Here is a 22,961-nt window from a genome sequence, read left to right as displayed (position 1 = left end):
TGTACTGTCCACTTCCTGGAGCAGTGGGGTTTTTTTCAGTATCCAGTACTTATTTTAAAGTGTGTTATTGGTTATCATAATTGATTTTGAAAACTGCTTTATATTATGGTATTTTAACCACTTTCTCCATAACTTATATGATATTGCAGTGGCTAGCAAACAAACAAAGTGGTTGCTGTATATGGTGTAATAATCACCACTGATTGATGTCAGGTTAGTCAAAAAGTAATTTAAGTATCAGTCTTGTGTCATAAGACATGAGTGCTATTTAAGGATTTTTTCATTATCTTCATCTTCAATCTTTGTACACTGGTGTAATAAGCAAGGCAAAAATAGAGAAATAAGTGAGATCCTAACTAGAAACTTTTGTGTATATGTATGTGTTCTGCATAAAAAGTTTGGTTTCAAAACTTTTTTGTTATTTTTCTGCTGGCGAGAGGAGTATTAACACACATTGTTCATTTAATGTGGGAGAGGCTTGATCCTGACAGTGTTCTACCAGAAGTGGCCAACATTAACTTTGTGTAGTTATTAAAATGGTTGTTTAATCAGGGCCTCATTGTACTCAGAATGTCTAAGATTGTGACATCTTCCACCAGGCCGGGGGACTAGTTCCCCTGGGGAGACTGTCATGGATCCAGTATGGTCTGTAACTGCTATTTTCATATGTGGGTGGATAAGTATCATGTTTTTCCAAAAGATAAAGCTATTACAGACTGGTAGACTGCTTCCTCCCCCCCCCACTTTGGACAGTGTGACAGTGTATTACAAAATACTTATCAGAAATCCTTGTCCCCATCCTCTTCATCATGGAGTAGGTTCATGGAGGCAATGCACATGTTCACAGAGTGCTGAGAATGAGGAAGAAATAGGCACTTATATTCTGTCTGTAATACATTAATGTCAGCTCTTCTACCTGTCAAGAAATATCACTGCTTTCCCTTGCTTGTATTGTATGAATCATGAAGTAGTTTCAGAGTTCTTCCCTCCACCCCCCAGCAAACATGTTAATCCAGTATTTCAACTGAGTGTGGTAATCCTTTGCAGTTAGAATGAAATGTCCTCCGATAAAACTGGAATCTGTCTCATGCTGCATCTGTGTGGTGTTAGTCCTTGGCTCTGTACGACATCCTCACAGATCACAGGATAGTTGAGGCTGGGAGGACCTCTTCAGATTGTCAAGTCCAAGCCCTCTGCTCAAGCACAGCCACCTAGACCTGGGTGCCCAGGTGACTTCTGAGGATCTCCAAAGATGGAGACTCTACAACCTCTCTGGGCTGTCTGTGCCAGTACTTGGTCACCATCACAGGGAAAAAGTGTTCCCTGATGTTCAGACGGAGCTTCTTGTGTTTCAGTTTGTGCCCATTGCCTCTGATTCTGTCTCTGGGAACCACTGACAAGAGCCTGCTCCATGCTCTTTGCGCCCAGGACTGGTCCCCCAGAGTACACTGCTAGTCACTGGCCTCCAAATACACTTTGTGGTCGCCTCTTTCCAGTCCTGGCCATTCAGCCAGACTTCAGTGCACCTCCCTATCTGCTAATCCAGCCCATACATCAGCAGCTTTTCTCTGAGTATCTTACAAGAGACAGTGTTGAAGGCCTTACTGAAGTACAGGTAGATGATGTGCAGTGCTTTGCCCTTGTCTACCAGGCCATCATAGAGGTTTTATCAAGTTGGTTAAGCATGACTTGTTCTTTGTGAATCCATGCTGACTATTCCTGATGACTTTCTTGTCTTTCATGTGCTTGGAAATGGTTTCCAGGAATATCTGAAAAAAGGTCTATCAGAAAACTGTTCTGCTCTGCAGAAAATTTTGAGCTGTCTGGTCTCTCTTGATACCGCACCTAAAATAGTTTTCTTGCTTCCTGTGTAAACGTGATTTAATTCCATTAAGTGTTTTCAAGGGTGCTGTTTTTGACTTTCTTACAATTTTCATATTCTCTTTTCTTCACTGGTAGGAGTTGCATATTTTCATTTCCTGCACCTGTGAAAATCTGATGGGTTGCTATGATTGGAGTTAAATTTTCATTTACTGAAGTTGTGTGTTTATAGTATTGAATCATATGTATTCTTTCTCAAAATATCTCGTACAATCAGCTCTTTTCTCCTAGTTGATAGGGAGCAAATGGCAAAGAAACCCTGGATGATATTGAATGTCTAGGGGGAAGAAGATGTGAAGGTACTAGATGAGCTTTGCATATGGTCAGCATAGCACTGGCAGGGCTGACTGAAATGAGCTTGCAAAAAACCCTGCAAAGAGCTCTGATGCAACTACCATATGAAACCACTTGAGCATGTCTGTATTAATCCACTTGTTCTGAGATAGTGTTGTAGGTGGGCTTCATGCTTTACCTGGATTAAGAAATCATTCCAAGGTATGGTAAATTTGAGTGGCTCTGCAAAAACCAGTGTGAGACAAGCAGGATCACGGCAGAGCCAGAACTAATAAATACTGCTCATCTGAATTGGCTCTGAGGAGACCTAGCTCTAGGTTACTACTCAGCTTAATGCTCCATTAAGACAAAAAGTGCTGTATAATTTTGGGCTTTTTTCTGTGTTATTTTTTTACTGTTTCATCCTTAATGTGTTTTGAAATAAGTGTTGTAATTTTAAAAACAAGGAAAATTGTTGTCTCCCCAATTGGAGGGGTGTATATGGAGAAATCCTGCTTTCCATGGCCTTTTTAGTCATCAGCACACTTATAGTAAGCGTGGGTAAAGCCCATCCCAAATATTTGTTCGTGAAGTCAAGCCATCATCATCACTGAGGCACTACTTTTATAGTGGACATTTACAGTCAGTCCTTAGTTAAAGGAACAGTTGTTTGAATTAGAAATGAGAAACTCAGCCTAGTATTTATGGTAGTATGTAGGATGACGGTGTAAAATTTTAGTGATGTGTCAAAAAACAGTTCTAAACTATTACAGAGGTTGCTATGACTAAAAGGTGTTATTTTTCCTTTTAATAAAAAGGTCATTTACCAGGTCTTGTAGTCTGCATGCAGGGAAGGCTTCAGAGCAGAATCAGGGCTGAAGCACTTAGTGGTGGGTTTAAGTTTTTATGGTAACAATACCAGCAGAAGGTGATCACAGGTTGGTACTGGAAAAGTCTGGAGACATCTGAGATTCACCTACAATAGCTTTTCAAGAAGTGCCACTTTTGAAGGAGTTGCAGTTCCTAGGAGTTACTTGCTTAAAACTCTCAGGATATTCAACACATATGCTGTAATTCTGTACTTCTGGGAGGGTTCCAGGGGTAAAGCAGTGTCTATCATACTCCAAATTTCTGTAACTGATTATATGGAAACTAACTAGTCTCTTCTTTCTTCTTCCTTCCATCTCTTCTCTTGCATCCAGCCTTTTTATCTAACTTGATCTAAAGTGATTTGTATCATGGCTATTTTTGTTCTTTTGGTGTGAAGACCCTTTTTGAGTGAGAAGGAAAATGTGTGTATTGCAGTCTGCAGTGAATTTAAGTGTTACTACACATCTTGAAGCAATTATGTCAGTATAGTAGAGGCAGTATCCGCTTTATTGCTGTGTTCTAGTAGAATTAAAAAGGGAATACATTGTCTTTAGCTTCTTGCATTTGTAGTGTGAAAATAAGCAAATTTCTGTAACTTAGCATATCTGTATTTTTCACAGATGTTGCTATGGTAGTTGCAAAATGTTGCTAGAATATGATAAAGGTATTATAAAATATACTAGAAAAATAGAACAAAATACAGTAGCATACTCAAGAACAAGTAATATGCCACCCTGCTGTGCATCGCCGTGCAGCGGAGCTGGATAGTGAATTGTAGCTGCAGTTGTAAGCAGCATATTGGTAAATGCAGTATACCCAGTGGGCTTTGGTTTTAGGAAGGGTAGGTAAGTGGATAGAGACTAGCTTGCTCTTTCACAGTTGGTCCCTCTGAGCCTTTTGATCATAGGCTTAAAAATAGCATAGTTCTCATCTTTGGTGTTCAGGTATTGTAGTCTAACTGGTGAGTGTTTAATTTCAGTGACTGGTTTCTGTTTCATAAAGAAGCAAAAGCACAAGAGCATGAAAGAAGATAGAAGGCAGGGACTGTGATTCTTTAGAGTTGGACAGTCTTTACGTGGAGACCTGAAAAAATGGTATAAAGAGCGCTTGGACTTTGTATGTGAAATGAAGGGGGCAAGAACATTTTTACTATTTGAGGTGCATGCACAACTACAAGCACATTCCAGTTCTGATTTTGCTGTTGTCTCCAAGGAGTCGTGGTCCTAAGGAGCTTGTTGAAGGTGTAAGTCTGCTTGATGCCCTTTTTAGGGTTGGAGTCTCAGGAAGTTTGAGCCCAAGTATAGGCTGCATAAATCACTAAACTACTTTTATAATTGCTTTTTGTTCATTCTCAGTTTGTGTGTGCATGCAGATGCATGATGTATGTCTTTCTCACCATGTATGTCTTCTGTGCTGCAGTGTCTTGAACATACTTAGCTGTTTGATGTCAGGCTGGGGCAATCATGTCTGAAATCCACTCTGCATACTAAAATTTTCACATGACTCAAAGCTTTAAGGTACTTTCTACGTGTTTCAGAGAGTCCCCAGAGCTTGAGGTGTGATTTGTGTGTGGGATGTGATTGTGTCTCCTTGGTGTTTCTGTTGCTCCAGTGACAGACAAGACTGCAGTGTCAGCAGTGATTACTGGTTGGTTTCCTGCCCTAGCTGAGGATTTGGATTACACCACAGCCAAAGGCAGCTCCATTTTCTCATTAATCATGCGGCACAGCCTTGGCATGGGAATGGCACTTGAGTGCCAGTGGCTTCTTGTGGATCAAAAGCCACAACCTGGCCACCCATGGTGTTGTCATGTTCTGTTTGAGCTACGTGTTCTCCGCATCTCTGAAAATCATAGTCAACATCTGATGAATTTGGTATCCAAATTTGAATATAAGAAAAAATGAGTTACTGTGAAGCACTCCACCATAACTAGTCTTTGACTTAGTTTCATGATTTGAAAAATAAAGCCAAACATGCTCAATAAGGGTCTTAAGGCTTATGTGTGTATTTTGTCACATGCTGTAACTTGGAGGTGAATGCTGTAGTTTATGTAGCTCAACTGACTGATTTGGAATTCTTGTATTTCCTTAGGTACAACATTGATCCTGGCTTGTACTGTCCATTTTTCTCACTTGGGGCATGCATGGAAGGTTTGAACTCACTGTTCAGTCAGCTTCTAGGAATTTCCCTTTATGCTGAACAAACACAAAGAGGAGAGGTTTGGTCTGAAGATGTTCGAAAGTTGGTAAGTATTCTTGTTCCCAGCATCTGAACCAACAAAGGAAGTTTGGGCAAGATGGTGTGTTCCTCTAAGCTTTGAATCAGATTTTGGTTTTTAATTACTTGAGTACCTATCAAAAGCACAGACTACTTATCTAATTTCAGATCAAGTTAGACCGCAAGGGCTTTATACTCTCTTAAATGCCTTTTGTATGCTGCTATTTTATGGTCTTTATAATATGTGTTTGTGTGAAGGGTTACTGAATCAGAAGCGGTTTCTCTGTTTGGAGATGATTGCTTAGCATTGAAGCTGTCATGAATCAGCTATGTTAGTTTTTTAGTTTTAATTTGTAGATGACTGTAGACAACCAGAATGCTGTAGGTACCTATTCTAGCAGTCATGTGTTTGCCTCATTTCTTTTTTAATTCTGTATGTCATTTTCACTTTGAGAACTGTTTTTATGTCTTTTTTTTTCTTTTTTTTTTCCCTTTTCTTAAAGGAGGGTGGAAGTGAAAACTTGAGCAATAATTTACTCATCATGTTCCCAGGTTCCTCAGTTGTCTTCCTTCCATGTATTCATTTCCAGATCTTCTTCACTCCTCTTCCACCTCCAGCAAGAGATGCTGTTCTTTATATCCTGTTGGTCAATTTATAAGCACTCCTTATTCTTACTATTTTATTTCTATGGTAAATCAGCTTCTGATGATGTTAGCTTCTCTAAAGTCATTTAGGGGCTACAGACAGCATTGCTTTTAAGACTAATCTGTGAGTAGTTCTGAATGAAATGCAGAAATGATTGTAGTTTGAGGGGCAAGTTGTGGATCTTAAATATAATTTTTTTTCCCAAATATAATTACCAACAAATTTCACATTAAATTATTCTTAGTTTTATTTGTCATTTCTGCATTATATAGCTTTGGATTAGAATACTGTGCTATCAATTTACACATCGTATCAGTGTGTTCACTGTGGAAATGATGCTTTATTTCTTCAGGCTGTTGTTCATGAAACGGAAGGTTTGCTAGGATATATCTATTGTGACTTCTTTCAGCGACCTGATAAACCACATCAGGTAACATTTACTATCTGAGTCCAGAGTGAGTGTTATTTGAGTAATGACTGTAGTATTAGGACCATTTGTAATCTAAGTTTAGCAGAAGGTACCTTGATTTAAAAGAAATCAAATTTAAACAATGAAAGCCTGTAACTTAAAATATAGTTTTAGGTAAAATTTTTTGAGTAACCTTCCATTTTGAAGAAACCTCACCTGATAGACTGAACTCAGAGTCTTTGTTCTACAGAATGCTGTGAAATGTCATAGAAATCTGTTTAGAAAAATCGTAGATTCTAAACATGTATTTTCTGGTCATAGAATCGTAGAATAGTTAGGGTTGGAAAGGACCTTAAGATCATCAAGTTCCAACCCCCCTGCCATGGGCAGGGACACCTCACACTAAACCATATTACCCAAGGCGTTATCCAACCTTGCCTTGAACACTACCAGGGATGAAGCATTCGCAACCTCCCTGGACAACCTTTTCCAGTGCCTCACCACCCTCACAGGAAAGAATTTCCTCCTTATATCCAATCTAAACTTCCCCTGTTTAAGTTTTAACCCATTACCCCTTGTCCTATCACTACAGTCCCTAATGAAGAGTCCCTCCCCATCATCCCTATAGGGGTCAACTACTTGCAAGTAAAAACAGTCTGAATTTTTAATACTCTCTAAAGGTGAAAGCTCATAATGACAACTAATTTTTATTCAAAACTTAATGTAAAACTGTAGATGACTCCAACTCTTGTGGCTCACCCGCTCATGCTGTCTAGTGTCAGTATACAAGTATTTCACTCTGTATAAACATTTGCAAATGAACACCTTTACTGAGGTGATAAGTAGACAAACCTTAAATTTTTATTAGTTTAATGTATTACTTTGTTTTACTAATATTTCACAATATACTAGGAGTGCTGTGTAGTATATTTTTGTAAAGAAGTTACTGCTGAAAAATGAGAGAACAATCTAAAAATTATGGTTTAGATACATCAGTAAATTTCTTTGAGCTAGTCGTATTTTTTAGGGAAAAAAAGAGGTTTTGATAATTAAACAAAAATAAATTTTATTTTCTAAAAAAAATACAAAACAGTCTTTATGGAATAAGGTAGTTTTCAAATGAATATGAAGCACATAATAAAGATGGCAAAACAGCGTGCTGCTATTGAACAACACTGTTGATCATTGAATTTTGCTTGTGTAACTCAATGGGTTTAGGTTTAATTTAATAGTTTAATAATTTCATTACTGCTTTAATATCATTGATGTAATGACATTAGCTGCTTTGCTTTCCTCTTGAAAAGGATTGTCACTTTACAGTCCGTGGAGGCAGGTTAAAGGAAAATGGAGAGTACCAGCTGCCTGTAGTTGTTCTTATGCTTAGCCTGCCCTGTTCAGCAAGGGGCACACCAACGCTACTAAGTCCTGGCATGATGGAGAATCTCTTCCATGAAATGGGACATGCTATGCATTCTATGCTGGGAAGAACTCGGTACCAACATGTTACTGGTAAGAGAGTTAGTTAGAATAGTGTTTTCTTGTATGTCTTTTGTTTCAGTTAAATATATAATTTCTAGAAGAAAGGCGTAAACTAAAAAAAAAAAAGGGGAAAAAGAAAAAAAAACAAGAAAAACAAAGTGTGAAAGAAAAATGATTGAGTCATGTTGATACTTATACTACTTTGATGACTTGAAAGTACAATATCAGATCCCCAGATTTTATCTAAATGCCAAGGAGATAACACTTGAATATTCTTCATCGCCTAATACGAATGAGACAATTATATCTTTCCTTTCTGTACTGCTGATCTTTGTTCTAGTAGCGTATCCACTCTGGCAAGCTTGCTTTACGTGGAGTTATAATAATGGAATAATTGAAGTATTTAAAATAAATTCAGCTAAACTTTCACCTCGTGTAAAAGCACAATGAATCATGGGTTGGAAATGACTTAGGAAATTGAATTAAGAAAATCAGCAAATAATTTTTTGTAAAGAGCATATACTGACAATGGAAAATCTGTAAAGCCAGGCTTTTTCTAGGTAATTCTGATTAAAGCAAAGTTGATAAAATCATGTTGTAATTGCAGGCATGATTAACTGGAGGCCTTTTTATCTTACATAAATGAACAGGAATGAATATGCAATCACAGCTTAGTGGATGCACAAGAAAGGAATATTGTCTTTTTTCATTTAGACCCTCTTCTTAAGCAGTGGCAGTGAGTGTACTGGCTGACAGCTTGCAGGCTGCTGTGGCAAATGGGTCAAAGATGTGCTCGGCTAAAGCTTCTTGGCATGCCACTTTTCTTACCTGCAGACAGCTTCCTATATCATCATCTGTAATCGTCTGCTAGAAATCACAGAATCATAGACTGCTTTGGGTTAGGAGGGACCTTAAAGAACATCCAGTTCCAACCCCCCTGCCATGGGCAGGAACACCTTCCAGTAGACCAGAATGCTCAAAGCCCCATCCAGCCTGGCCTTGAACGCTTCCAGGTAGGGGGCATCCACATATCCACAAATCCCATTTGCAGTAGATACTTATTAAAAAAACCCCACAACCAAATAGATAAAATTGTAGCTTCTCTGTCTGAAGGTTTTTTTTTTTTTAATGTTTTACCATTTTTATATTATGCTTTTGATAGAAAGGGGAATCTATGGTAGAGTTATGTGTTATCAACAGATACGTCTCACCCAGTGTCAAGATATTCTTTCTCAAGGCTTCCCGTTAAAATTAAAATAGACTGAGCTGGTTTCAAGTGTGTTACTGCTGGACATTGTTAAAACAAATTAACACTGTATATGCTTTTTCAGTATAAGCTCTGTATACTTGAGACTGTTAAGTGCTGTCCTCCACCCCTTTCATTGATATGGCTTTGCTTATATTGACCACCTTGTATGTTTGGTAGAGCTCTCTTGTGATGAATCTCATAGGTCTGCATGTCAGAGTCTTGAAGGGGCAGGAAATGGCTGATTTTCAGGCTCAGACTTTCCATGAGTCCCTGGATATGGTTTCAATGTTGCCTTAGCTCCAGGCAGTCCTGAGTCCTAGGGGATTTCACTCCAGATCTAGCACTGCAAAAGCAGCGTTGGAGGTCAGTTGGATTGTTTCTGCAGAAAACCTTTTTTGTTTTCAGGATTTGGAATGTGTGACAGTCAAATGGCTTGCCCCAGGGATGTCTGTTAGGGACCATCTGTTCTCATAAGAACAAAAAAAACTATATTCTGGTTGAGGTGCACTGAATGTTTCAAGTCTTTTCTGCTCTTCCCTGCCTCTCTTCTCTGATTAACATTCACAAATATTCAAGTGCCCATTCTGCTGCTAGTAGGGCCTTGAAGAGCAATGTTGGTCTGAAAAGAATATAAACAGGTTACAAATTCAGATTAGAAATTAGAAAGATTTATAAAGCTCAAAGAAGGGATTAAAAAAAGGACTCTTAAAGAAAGAATAGTAGGAACAAAAGACATACTTACATTTAAGACTAGTTTAGAATGTTGACATTGTCTCTAGCAGACAGGGACAGAGGTGATCCATGGTCAGTGTTATTAAAGCAACAGCTTTATACATCCCTAACGTTAATATAGAAATTGACATGCAGCTTTGATGTGCTGCTTCTTAATAACTTCCAGGGGTTTTGGGAAAGTGCTTTTTGAAACTACTAACTGTTAAGATACTATTATTGCACTTAGAACATCTTCAATATGCAAGAGTGTTCCTTGGATGAATGACTTGGTATTATATAGTGAGGTTAATATAAAGCATAAGTAAGCTCAGCAAACAGATGGAAGGTGAAAATTGTAACTGTGAATGGGATTAAGGCAGGGTTTTATTTACACTGTAGTTTGATTTAGGTTTAAGACACTTAAATATATTTGGCGTTTCATGTAGGGCCAGTTTGGCTACAGTCTGGTTTAGTTTAAAAGGGGTGTGATCCAGAGCTTTATAAGGTGCCTCACCCAGCTGTTCAAATATTTTGTTTTACTTTGTGATTTATAGTAAAATGTGTAGGATTATAATGAAGTTTTTTTGGCAATATGTACAATTGCTATAGAAATAAAATATTGACTTAATAAATGAAAGAACATTAAAGTTCACCAAAAGTCCAAACTGAAAGTTGCAAAAACTTTTAGAAAGAGTTAACTATTTGTGTTAATGAAAATAGCAAATGCTAATGTGTACAATTATTCTACCTCTAGGAACCAGATGTGCTACTGATTTTGCTGAAGTTCCCTCAATTCTAATGGAGTACTTTGCAAATGACTATCGAGTGGTTAACCAATTTGCAAGGCATTATAAAACGGGACAGGTAAGGAAAATTAATATGCAAAATATTGAAAATAGGAATTAATGTATTCAGGGAAAGAATCATATATTCATGTGTTATTTGTTAATAATGTTTAAAGGAGAAATAAGCAATGAATCTTAATACTATAACTTCAGTTATTCAGAAAAAAAGTTGTTATTACTGCAGAAGAGATAAACCTAGTCTGTAAAAGAATAGAAGATCCTTGTATACAAGGTTCCAATTACATTTTTTAAATTTTCAACCTTTTTTTTCCTACAAAGGTTGTTGTGTAGGTCCTATACTACACAAACTGAGTGTAGCAGGTGAACTTCTGTGTGAATCAAGTTATGCAGAGTTTTTAAATTACAGGTAATTTTTGACAAAAACAGTGATTCATCATTGAACTGTATAAACTCTGCCTGTAAATAAAGCTTGGGTACAAAATCATGGAAATAAATTAAAATCCTCTGCAGGGTTTAAAACCTCACATTTTTAGCACAGTGTTAGAGTAGTGATTGAAGTATTTTCTGATGAAAAGTGTACTGCGTTATTTAGGATTAATTAAGATTACTTATATTCTGGCAGTTATGAATCTCTGGATTAAAATTCTGATCCCTTTTTTACTAAAGCTGTTCTATGCCATTCTACTGCAAGAATCTACTTTCTCTGGGAAAAACAATGCTCTTTTGAACAAGGTGACTTTCAGTGGTTAACGTGTGTCAGCAATACGTGATTCGTATTTGTACAGCTATTTAAAAAATACAAACCAGTAAATAATAACCAAAGATTTTTTTCCAAGTGCTTTTGACTGAGGCAAGTTTCAGCATACTTAAATGTAATGGCTGAAGACTAGACTACCTGTCAATGCAAAATCTAGAAAACCTCTTAAGTTGTGTAGTGTTATACTTTGTTGAAGCATTTTATCCAGTACTAAGCGCTCAATATATTTCAGTATTACGGAAGTGGAATTACATTTGCTTCCATTGAACGCTTAAAAAAATACCTTGTTTAACTTTTATTTTAATAGATATTGTCTGAGAAATTTACTCTCTAAGTCAGCTTTGTTGGTTTGGTTGGGGTTTTTTTGTTTTTTTACATGACAATAATTTCTGCAGAATTGGTTGCACAAAGAAAGTCTCCTCCAAACCTGGGAGTTGAAAGTACTGTGTTTAGGAGTGTTCCTCATTTATGTTTGAGTCCACTTACTGAAATACTGCTTTCTAGTGTTCCCTGTAAAGTTCATGTTAGTGTTTAAACATTGTGGAGTTAACTGATTGCACAGGAGTTCAGAGAATGAGCTTCACTAAAACATTTGAAGAGATTTGTGGAACATATTTATGGCACTGTATTTTCAAAATGACTTAACCATGTTTAGTTGCAAAAGCTAAGAAGCAGACTCTGTGTTCCATCTGGCATTTCCATAAACTTCTTCTGTTTATTGGTGGTGAAATTTGCTCTTTCAGAGAGTAATTGAGAGAGGTTTAATGTAGAAATTCAGTCTTGAAGGGTTCTTGAACAGTGGATTATGCTGGAAGATGAGAAGAAGAGCCTGAGAAGGCTCTGTGGCTTTTGAAGGCTTTAGACGGCTTCCTTCTAATTGCTTTTTAAAAAATTTAGAATGTAGTTTTAAGCCATTATCTAACATGTATAAATCTGCTTTTGCTTATATTGGTTTGTCTAAGCTAGTTGTAAGTATCTGGTATCAGATTTCTGTGTCTGTCATTTAAATACAAATAGATTGAAGTAATCTTTTTTGTTCTTGAAATTTAGTGATTGTCAGAGCAATTCCTTTTATCTGTTGTATATATGTTACAAAGTACTTTGAATAGAAAATCCCCATCTCTTACATTTACAACTTCACAAAAATCCTTTTGGGGTTTATCTTTTCTGTGCTTGTTCCAGTACTAATTTTTTTTGGTGCACAAATAGAAATTTGAATCAACATTGGCTTGTCTATTTTTTTTAGTTATTTGAAAGAAAAGTGAGTCCACTGTACTCTCTTTTCAAGAGGAAGTAAGGAAGGTGGGTGAAATGGTTAAAATGTGAAATTTGTAAAACCATTTCATTCAAATATTTTTCTATATGAGAACTTCCATAAAGTTTCTTCTTCGGAGTAAAGAGGCTGAGCTCTTCTGTGTGAGAAGGATCTTTCCTGCAACTACTACACAATCATAGCTCTGCTGGATGTTGACAGAAGGAGGGTTTTTTACTGACTTAAGCTTGTTAAGGAGGCAATGCAGATAATTTGAAGCAGCATCCTTCTTTTGGCATTGCTGCATCTATGTGACAGTTTTTGCAAGTAAATTTTAGACGGTGTCATTTTTTAACACTCCCACTGAGCATAATTACATCAGAAAAACTTGGTAGCATAGTCTCGGTTTGTGATTGCTCTTGCCATAAAATCCAATTATACAAGGACCCTCAGGATCCTCACTTAGGATCAGTGCTTATGGTTATGGGAAGAGGAGGGGAAAGAGTTATTCTTTTCATTATAGTAGCATTGCAAACAACAGATTCGGTGGGCAAGGCTTCAAAGCTGAAAATGCAATATACATATAGATGTGGATCATGAGGATCTGGTGCAAAATACCTTAAAGTTTTTCTGCGTGTTTCTGCTTTCTGTGTATTTTGAATGGTTATGCTGTTGAGTACTGAGGAGTGAAAAAGCTTGAAAGCTTTTCTGGCAAAAGGACCAACTGTTGTGAATTTAGTTCAAAAAGCTGGCCAGCAAAAAAGTAGTTGTTTCAAGAAAGTAGCAAGCCTAGTTTTCCTTTCATCTTAGAGATAACTCAAGCCAGAAAGTCCTTTTGGGGACGAGGGGAAGGAATAGAGAGGACTGTGTTAATTAAGAAGTTGAACCACTCAGGTAAGCTCATGAAAGATGAGCCATATCGAAATGAGGTTGTAGCAGTGCTTAAGTAGGCAGTCTGGTGCATGTGTACCATTCTGTTTCACTGTGTTTGTTTGATTTTGTTAAGTGCACAGATATGTGGTAGGTCTGTTGAGCTAAATCATTTTAAGCTTGTGTGTCGTTGGAGGCTCTCTTTGACAAAGGCCAGTATTTCAGCTGTTCAAATTTGAACTGACTTCATTTTTCACAGAGATGGAATTACAAAGGCAGTATTGTATTAGCATGATTGCAAGAATAAGCCCTCAGATAGTAAACAGTTGTAATGTGTCGTGGTTACTACACAGCAGTAAGGAGTTAAGTGTGCTTTGGGATACAGGGAATTCTGTTCTTTTAGCCACCATGGCAAACATGCTGAAAAATTTATGCCAGGATCTTAAAGTTACTTAATATAAAAGGATGGAAAAGTGGAACCCAAACTATAGCATGTAGGGTTAAATTTTTAAAATGGTATGGTTATTCAATTAACATGGCTTCAGCCAAAGCTCTGTAAAGTCTCTCTTGGAGGAAGATGACAGTTTGATTCTGGTTTTATCGGAGAGCTCGTCTTTCAGGATGAGTAAAATAACCATGCTGATGCATTTTTTTTCCCTTTACTTGGCTGCTTATTAAGGGGCTGTATGAGATTCTAATGGAGCAAGGAGAAATAGTTTCTGTTTCCTGAAACAGTACATCTTCCTCAGTACATGCAAGACCTCAGCATATCTGGATGCCTGATACTCACAGAAACAAACACTGGAGAGGAGTGGTGATCTGTGGAAAACCCTCTGGAATCTAATTTTAGTTCCATGAAATCTTAAGTTTTAAAATCCCAGAGGTACTTTGGAAAAAATAAGTGATGTCTTTTTTTATCATTCTTCCAACTTAATCTAATTTTGTCAGTGTTTCTCTGGTGACAAATTCTGCTTGGCTTGTGAATGATAACACAATGTTTGAGCCAGATCACTAGCAGTGATAGATTTAAACAAAGGCACATTTATGTCTCTCCTGTCAGTAGGGTTTGTCATAAGAATTATTTGTAATTTCCTGTTGATCTTAGTCTGCTCAAATAGTAGAGCTTGCTCTTTAAAGCAGGGTAAATCTGCATTGTTTAATATTTATATAGCTGCAAAAAAAGCTAAAAATATTTTCTTGGAGACTATTGGTATTAAAAAAATCATGGCAGTCAGGTGAAGTTCTTGACGACTGGAAAAGAGGGTGATATATAACCCCATTTTCAAGAAGGGGAAAAGGGATGACCCAGGGAATTACAGACTGGTCAGTCTCACCTCTGTGCCTGGCAAAATCTTGGAGCAGATTCTCCTGGAAGGCATGCTAAGGCGCATGAAAAACAACAAGGTGCTTGGTGACAGCCAGCATGGCTTCACTAAGGGGAAATCCTGCCTGACCAATTTGGTGGCCTTTTATGATGGGGCTACAGAACTGATGGACAGGGGTAGAGCAGTTGATGTCATCTGCCTAGACTTGGGTAAAACATTCAACACTGTCCCACATGACATCCTTGTCTCTAAACTGGAGAGACATCAATTTGGTGGATGGACCACTTGGTGGATAAAGAACTGCCTGGATGGCTGCACACAAGATTTGTGGTCAATGGCTCAATGTCCAGCTGGAGACCAGTAACGTGTGATGGCCCTCAGGGATCGGTGTTGGGACAGGTCTTGTTCGACATTTTTGTTGGTGACGTGGACAGTGGGATTGAGTGCGCCCTCAGCAAGTTTGCCGATGACACCAATCTGTGTGGTTCGGTTGATACGCTGGAGGGAAGGAATGCCACCCAGAGGGACCTTGACATGCTTGTGTCATGCTTGGCCAATGCCAACCTTATGAAGTTTAACCATGCCAAGTGCAAGGTCCTACACCTGGGTTGGAGCAATCCCAGGCACAGCTACAGGTTGGGCAGAGAAGAGATTCAGAGCAGCCCTGTGGAGAAGGACTTGGGGGTGTCAGTCGATGAGAAAATGAACATGAGGCATCTTCAGTGTGTGCTTGCAGCCCATAAAGCCAACTGTATCCTGGGCTGCATCAAAAGGCCTGTGACCAGCAGGTTGAAGGAGGTGATCCTGCCCCTCTACTCTGCTCTTGTGAGACCTCACTTGGAGTATTGTGTGCAGTTCTGGTGTCCTCAACATCAAAAAGAAGTGGAACTGTTGGAACAAGTCCAGAGGAGGGCCACGAGGATGGCCAGGGGACTGGAGCTCCTCCTGTATGAAGATAGGCTGAGAAAGTTGGGGGGTGTTCAGCCTGGAGAAGAGAAGGCTGCGTGGAGACCTCATAGCGTGGAGACCTCCAGTATCTGAAGGGGGCCTGTAGGGATGCTGGGAAGGGACTCTTCATTAGGGACTGTAGTGATAGGACAAGGGGTAACGGGTTAAAACTTAAACAGGGGAAGTTTAGATTAGATATAAGGAGGAAGTTCTTTACTGTAAGGGTGGTGACACAGTGGAATGGGTTGCCCAAAGAAGCTGTGAATGCTTCATCCCTGGCGGCGTGCAAGGCCAGGTTGGGCACAGTGTTGGGAGACATGGTTTAGCTTGTGGTGTCCCCGCCGGTGGCAGGGGGTTGGAATTAGATGATCTTAAGGTTGTTTCCAACCCTAGCTATTCTATGGTTCTATTACATACATCTTACTTTGTCTCTAGAAGGTGGTGCTAAGCCATCTACTGTGCAGAGATATTTTAGTACATTATTAATGACGATTTTGTACCTCCTCTCAAGAGTATGATTCAGAATAGGATAGATGTTTGTAGAAGAATATAGGAAAGAAGCAGGTGAATGCAGAGAGTGTCCTTTCACGATTCTCCTCTGGCTTGAGTTTGGTTACTTGCAGTGCAGTCAAAAGAAGGCAAGACTGTCTTGGGTGAGTCTGTAAGAACTGCTTAGCTATGAACTGAGAATTAGGCCTGCTTCAGTTATTTCTTGAGCAGGGCTGGGAATGACCAGCTCTCTTAGGGAGCATGTAAAGCCTGTCCGCATTGCCAAACCTTGCTCCTCTGTGCCCCAGGGAACTGCTAACTTGGATTTCCCAATTCAGTTGAGGATCTGTGGGACTGTGGTTTACTAAAATGCCACTTAGAAAAGTTTAGTGCCTTTTGTTCTATTTATTTTGTGTACTAGCTGAAAGTCTATGCTCTTAACATCCTCTTGTACCATCATATAATATAGCTGAAAAACAAAAATGAGAATCCATTATGTTGAAAGGGGTGGTTTGACCTTACTGGAAGGGGTGGTCTTGGCTTTAACACTCTTCAATTATAACTGTGTGAAATATACATATTTGCTGTTGCCAAGCTTTTGTGTGTTCAGCTTTTGTAACACTGGCAAATTACAATTTAAGAATTCCTGTCCAGTTTTCTCACACTTTACTGTATCCAAAATATGGGTGCCCAGAGAAGAAATCAGTTTTATTTGATTCCATACTGCACTACCTCACTATGAAATGAAATGAAATGATGAAATGAAATGAAAGCCTCCAAAAAGCTGCTTAAACTTGTTGATAGGTTTGGTGCTTAATAACAAAATTTATTCAAAATTCTATAGGTTTTCTTACACAAGGTTTTCTTGCATGACAACTGAAACTGTATTATTGCCAACCCACACGTGCTTTATTTCCAGGATGGAAAGTCACTGAAGTCCATGCCTTATTCTGTGTAAGAGGTGAGACAAGAGATGTTCATAAAGCCAGGATAAAAATTGTCCAACCAAAATACTTTCTACCATTTGTAATTTTTTTTCCTACTTTGCTTCATGTGTTAATAACTGTTCTACATAATGAAGCAGTATTGTGAACAATACTAAATCCAGTATGGAGCCTCAAGGTAGTCAGCTACTAACATCTTTATTATGATGGATAACTGCTCATTTACTGTTATGCTAGTAATCCAAAATCATCATGTAATTTGAAATAGAACTTTTATATTTAGGAAGGGTAAATACTGTCCTAAGAAGGATATACTGTAGGACAGACTTCATTGGTGTATTTGTCTGTGCTGAAATTGAACAGCTGTGCACATTTATGACAGGCAAAATAGTGGGTGTTGTTCTGTCCTGTTCTTGACCCAGCTAACATTTGTCTTTGAGAAGAGGTTACAAGCTTTGGCAAGCTGCTGCATAAAACAGCTGTGCAACATGAGAGTTTGTCTAATCTGCTTTAACTTCCAGATTTCACAGTGTTAATTGATGACGTTTTCCTCACTTACGAGTAACTTCTCTGCAGTTGGGTTTTTGTTCTGTGAACATTAACATTGCTTGTCTTGAAGTCATATCATTTGCACAGAATCTAAACATACAGCTCAGCCATAAGGATTTATAGGCTTTCGTGTGTTATTTCTTAAGCACTTCAACACACTGTAAAAGTTTAGGTGTGCTTTTAGAGCTCAGTGTAATACCAAACATATGTATTACATTGTGTAACATGTAGTAACTTTCTTTATATTTCAGCAAGAACCCAGTTATGTTAACCATATTTAATATGCTTGGTTAATAAAACTGCTACTAAAGAAAAAAGAATATGCTTACTAGGAAAAACATCTATTGAAAAGCTTCAGGAAGCATTGGAAGAACTAAGGAAAAAGTGTCAAGCATTTATATACAGATACTCTTAAAAATGTGGCATGAAAATATCTTTGGAAGTACTCATAGATGTCTGGACAGAATGCCAAAAAGGGTTTACTTTAATGACTTGAAAAATGTCTCTGAATTTCAGCCTGTGGTGGCATGAGTAATTTGATTGCCATAGATATGGAATAAATTCAACTTTGTTAAAAATTTCAAAGGGTAGATACTTACTGTTCAGTATGACAAAACATTTTAATGTGGGTTATGGTAGAAGCCCTGATGCTATCCCAGTTGAAGTTACGAAAACCCTACCAGCTCAATGGAAGTAACATGGCCTCCATGTAAATCTAATTGAACTATGCTCAAAGACCAACAGGAGAAGCTATTATAATATCTGCTTTGAAGATTAGTGAAGATGATCTGGAAGGACTGTAGCTGCCCCCTCTATTTGTTATCTCTAAAGATAGTCATAGTATTTTTAACAGGCATATAAGGAAACATAGGATCAATTTACAGAAAAACAAACAGTGAGACTCACAGTGATTTCTTGGTTGCTGTGTAAATTATTGCCAGTATCTTAATTGTCCATTTCATGCTTTGTTTAGCAAATGATATTTTCTTCCTCAATGCAAAGCACTTCAAATATGTTTTTATCGTCAACAGCACAATTCTAAATAGGCTCTTTTTTTTTCTTTTTTTTTAATTCAAGCCACTACCAAAAAATATGGTGTCAAGACTGTGTGAGTCCAAAAAGGTGTGTGCTGCAGCTGATATGCAACTGCAGGTATGTTTTTTGCATTCTAGTCTCTACTGTCTATCTAGAGCTTACAGAACATACTTTGATTCTTATAATTTTATCAGTTGTTTAATATAGATGCTTTATTAACGATATGCAAATTAATGAGAAGTTATTCATGTTTATACTGATTTCCACATTCGTTTTGTTGAATGTAGTCTGTGCTGTCTGCTTAAAGCTAAATGTCTAAATCTGTAGGAAAATATCATTAAAACTGCAGCTTTTGAAAATGGTTGAATTGTCAGAATTCCCATATGTGGCTTAAAATTGAGTTCTTAAATTAATGGAATCATTCAAGGAGAACTTGCTGTAGAGGACATATTGCATACTTTTGGATTATTAAAGTGTAGCAGGACTGACAGATTCAGGCTACTTTAGTGTCACCAAAATCCAGGAAATAAACTCTCTAACCAGAATGAAAAAATCAAACCACCTTATTTATGAGAATGTTGATAGAAGCTCCCATAAACAAACTGTTATTTTTCTTCAAAGGAAGTAAAGGGAATTAGGGCTCTATCTGAAATGGTTACTTAGGTTTTTTCAGTCCTTCAACAGCAGTTCTCGGTTGTGAACAGTAGCATTAGCATGCAGCCAAGTTGGGTTTTTTTAGAGTGAGAGTTTGGCTGTGTTTAGTATGCTACAAGCTTCTGCTGTGAGATTTCTGTGAGTTTGGTTTCTTCTTTGTTTTGCCTTAAGCCAGAAGCATATAATTTTTCTTTTCACAGTTGGCCTAGTGTTTAGGAGAGGTAACTCTGCTAGTACCTTAATAAAGGGTAGTCATTATTTGTGAGATGTGTAAAGAAACGAAGACCAGATCTGTAATTCTTCACTTTGAAAAGTGCCCAGATGATTGCAGCTCTATCTACAAACATGAGTTATGCTGGTTAACCTAAGTTGATTTAAAAGCAAAACTTAGTTAAATATTTGCAGTTTACTCTGTGCAGTTATTTATAGTGTTTAAAAACTAATCAGAATACTGGTGTGTGGACTTGTGAATGTTTATGTGTCAGTTACACTAATTAAAATCAGATTTAGTCCTGTTTTCAGTGTGTACATTTTTTTTTCATTGGTTAAACTTTACAGATCTTTGAATTATGCTTTCAGTGCAGTGCTGGCTGTCAGTGGCCAGTGTTGGCTCTACAGGCATGAACACAGAGGGTGCCACCTGAGGCTATACCTATGATATGAAAGTAACTGCATTCTCTCTGCAGATCTGATTTTGAAATGCATACCCCTGAGTCTGAAAGATTCGCATATAGAGATAGCTGAGAATCCAGACAGAACAAGGGCAAGAGCAGAATTAATTCATGTCCAGATTTTTTTTTTTTTTTTCATGAAAAAAACCCAACAAACAATTCAGGATTGAAATAAAATTTATACTGAGAATGCTTAGTGGTGGACCTCTATTCATGAAGTCCGCCATCACAGAATAATTTGTCAGTGTACGGGCTAGTAACCATCAAAGTGATGACCAAGTGCTTTCACATGCACACATTCTTTTCTGGTGTGTCCATAACAACTATATATAGATCTAATTTCCTTTCAACTTTTAATATGTGCTTACTATAATCTTGTCAAGGTTTGAGACCAAATTGTCAATGCGGGGGCTAAATGGTCTTGGATACCAAGAACACTTTTAAGTCACAGATACATTAAGAAGTGACGTGGCCTCCCTGTCCTCTGGTGGGGAAGATAGTGTGTAAGTCAGTAATGAAGGGGTCATTGCATCAGTCCTGTGGCATGGGCTGTGCAGTCCTCCTGCCACTGTTTGCCCTCATCTCATCCTGGGGTCTCTGTAGGGTCTGTCCCAGAGCTGCTCCAGACCTCATGGCTTTAGAGACAGGGAAAGAACACCCACTTCTGGTGGGCTCAGATTCCTGTGGGCACATAATGATTGACTGGTGCTGGCAATGATGCAAAGATTAAGCAGGCTGCTTGCCCTCAAATTACTCTTGTGTAACTAATGTTCAACCAGTCTCAAGCTGCGCCAAATGACCACAGTACCACACTGAAAAACGTTACTGATTTCCTACTTTCAGCACCATGTTTTTGAAGATTACAGATGTAATACCTGCAGTATTAAAACTACTAGTTTTAAGGAGACAGCCTGGCAGAGCCATTCTGTTTATTAATTCAGAAAAAATGTCCCAGAGAAGTTAACTGTATGGCAAATACAGAGTTCATACGTTTCTTTGTAGAAGTGTGTGCACTGTTATTCATGCAGATTTAAAAGTATAATAATTCATTGAACAAAAGCATATATTTCCATCTGCAGATGCTGAAGTATGTATGTGCTTCTAATGTATACACCTGAAAAAACTGTGAACAATGATGTGAATACTTTTCCTTCAGACTTTGCTAGTGGTATATTCTATCTTGACAGCCAGATGCCATGTAAGCCATATTTGACCTTTAGAAGAAATTAAAATGCCTACAAATTTTCCAGTAGTGGGGAAAATACCTAAAGGTTCTTCTGTGGTCTGTTCAGAAAATAATATATTGGCATATCAAAATACGAAATCATGCTGGTTTTTCATCACAGCTATAATACCTCTGCATTTTCTTCCGGCTCACATAATCAGTTACTCTGCAGGAAATATAGGAGAATCCAGGCATCTTCCATAAGGCTTGCGCCATGCAGATTGGGTCCCAGAGTCTTTCAGTCACTATGTTCACTGGAAAATGCATAACTGTTTACATATGAATGCTATTAAGCAGACAACAAGCTAGAAAGAACTGTAATCAAGTGAAAGTAATATTAATGTCCGTGCAAAATATTCAGTATGAAGATAACTTTTTGATGGCCTTTTTGTATTTTGGCAAATGTGTTTTACTGAAATTGGAAATCATCTTCTAGCTACTGGTTAATATTAGGCATTAACATGCTCCCTAGCAGTATTACCTTAAAATCCTGTGGTCTTGGGATACGTCTCTCATTGCCATTTCAAAGGCCTGTGTAAACACAAAGAATGGTGCTTTGTAGTTTATGGTTGTAAAGTTCATCTGAGTTTATTTTCAGGGATGGATTTTTAGATCTTTTTTTTTTTCTTTAAAAACTTTTCTGTCCTGGTGGCCTGGATCAAAGCCTTCTTCCCACACTCTGTATGTGCCAGGGTCAGGGGAAAGCTTGTAGCCGCCTTCAGCAGCTCATTTCCCTGGCACCATGTTGTTCTTTATTGAGTCTATTTCACTGGCCTTCAGCTGATGATTTCCCACTGCCTAGCTGTGAGTTGAGATTTTGCTCCAGCTCCCTGGCCACAAACTACTTGACTCCAAATTCCACCATCTTGTGAGGTGCACACTGCAAACAGGTCTTAACAAAGTTGAGAGATAGGAAAAAAGAATCAAGGCTGGGCTGAAGCCGGATGCTGAATTCTATTGTCAGATCATAGAATTATATCATAGAATCATAAAATGGTTTAGGTTGGAAGGGATCGTAGGGATCATCTAGTTCCAACTCTCCTGCCATGGGCAGGGACATCTTCTACTAAGCCAGGCTGCTCAAAACCCCATCCATGTTTGATTTGGGTTTTTGGAGAGGAGGAGGGGGAAGTCAGTGTGAAATGATTTCGGCAGGGTCACAAAGGCCTAGGGAACAGGTGAAAGTGAGTTTTTTAGGACTCTAACATCAGGTAGTTTTCAGATGTATTCATGGTAGAATAGATCTGTTGGTCATATTCTCAGTCACCCTTGCTACCATAAATGCTGTAGCTTTTGTTAAACTTTGTGAAAAAACGAACCAGAATTCTAGAGACCAGCTCTGAGGATGAAAAGTACAAAGGCCTTGCAAAGCCTCTTTCTCTTCTAAGATACGAATATGAAAGACTGTTGTTCTTACAAGCTATTATAGGTTTCTCTTTAGTTTTTTAGTTTTTCATGTTATCAATATAATTACGGAAAATTAAAAATACCCCTGTGAAGACTGGTTTTAAAAAATCCTCATTGCTATTTGCTACTTGGTGCAATGTCTTCATGGAGTTACCCTCCCCTGCTTAGTTCATATTTGCTATGAAAGTGCCAGATACTCTGCTTTGCTATATTTGCTTGAAAATTTTATTTGTGCTGCTCTCCTGATCTCCACACACTTCACTACTTTAGTCATGCATATGTTCTCCTATAGTT

General features: G+C 38.1%; 1 protein-coding gene across 1 annotated transcript in view; it reads left to right on the top strand.

The window, feature by feature from the left end:
- Nucleotides 1-22,961, top strand: part of MIPEP (mitochondrial intermediate peptidase) — a 71,717-nt gene that overhangs the window by 24,626 nt on the left and 24,130 nt on the right. Inside the window, exons 11-15 of the mRNA XM_061374436.1 lie at nucleotides 5,116-5,269; nucleotides 6,240-6,317; nucleotides 7,601-7,805; nucleotides 10,490-10,599; nucleotides 18,753-18,827. Of these exons, the coding sequence (XP_061230420.1) occupies nucleotides 5,116-5,269; nucleotides 6,240-6,317; nucleotides 7,601-7,805; nucleotides 10,490-10,599; nucleotides 18,753-18,827 (622 nt within the window). The remainder of the gene's footprint in view (nucleotides 1-5,115; nucleotides 5,270-6,239; nucleotides 6,318-7,600; nucleotides 7,806-10,489; nucleotides 10,600-18,752; nucleotides 18,828-22,961) is intronic.

This window comes from Neopsephotus bourkii, unplaced genomic scaffold (genome assembly GCF_033783945.1).
Source record: "Neopsephotus bourkii isolate Nb327-2 ecotype Australia unplaced genomic scaffold, CSIRO-AGI_Nbou_v1 NB_1638, whole genome shotgun sequence".
Taxonomy (NCBI): Eukaryota; Metazoa; Chordata; class Aves; order Psittaciformes; family Psittacidae; genus Neopsephotus; species Neopsephotus bourkii.
Note: the sequence above shows the minus strand (reverse complement) of the source record. Positions and strands in the feature narration are given on the sequence as shown.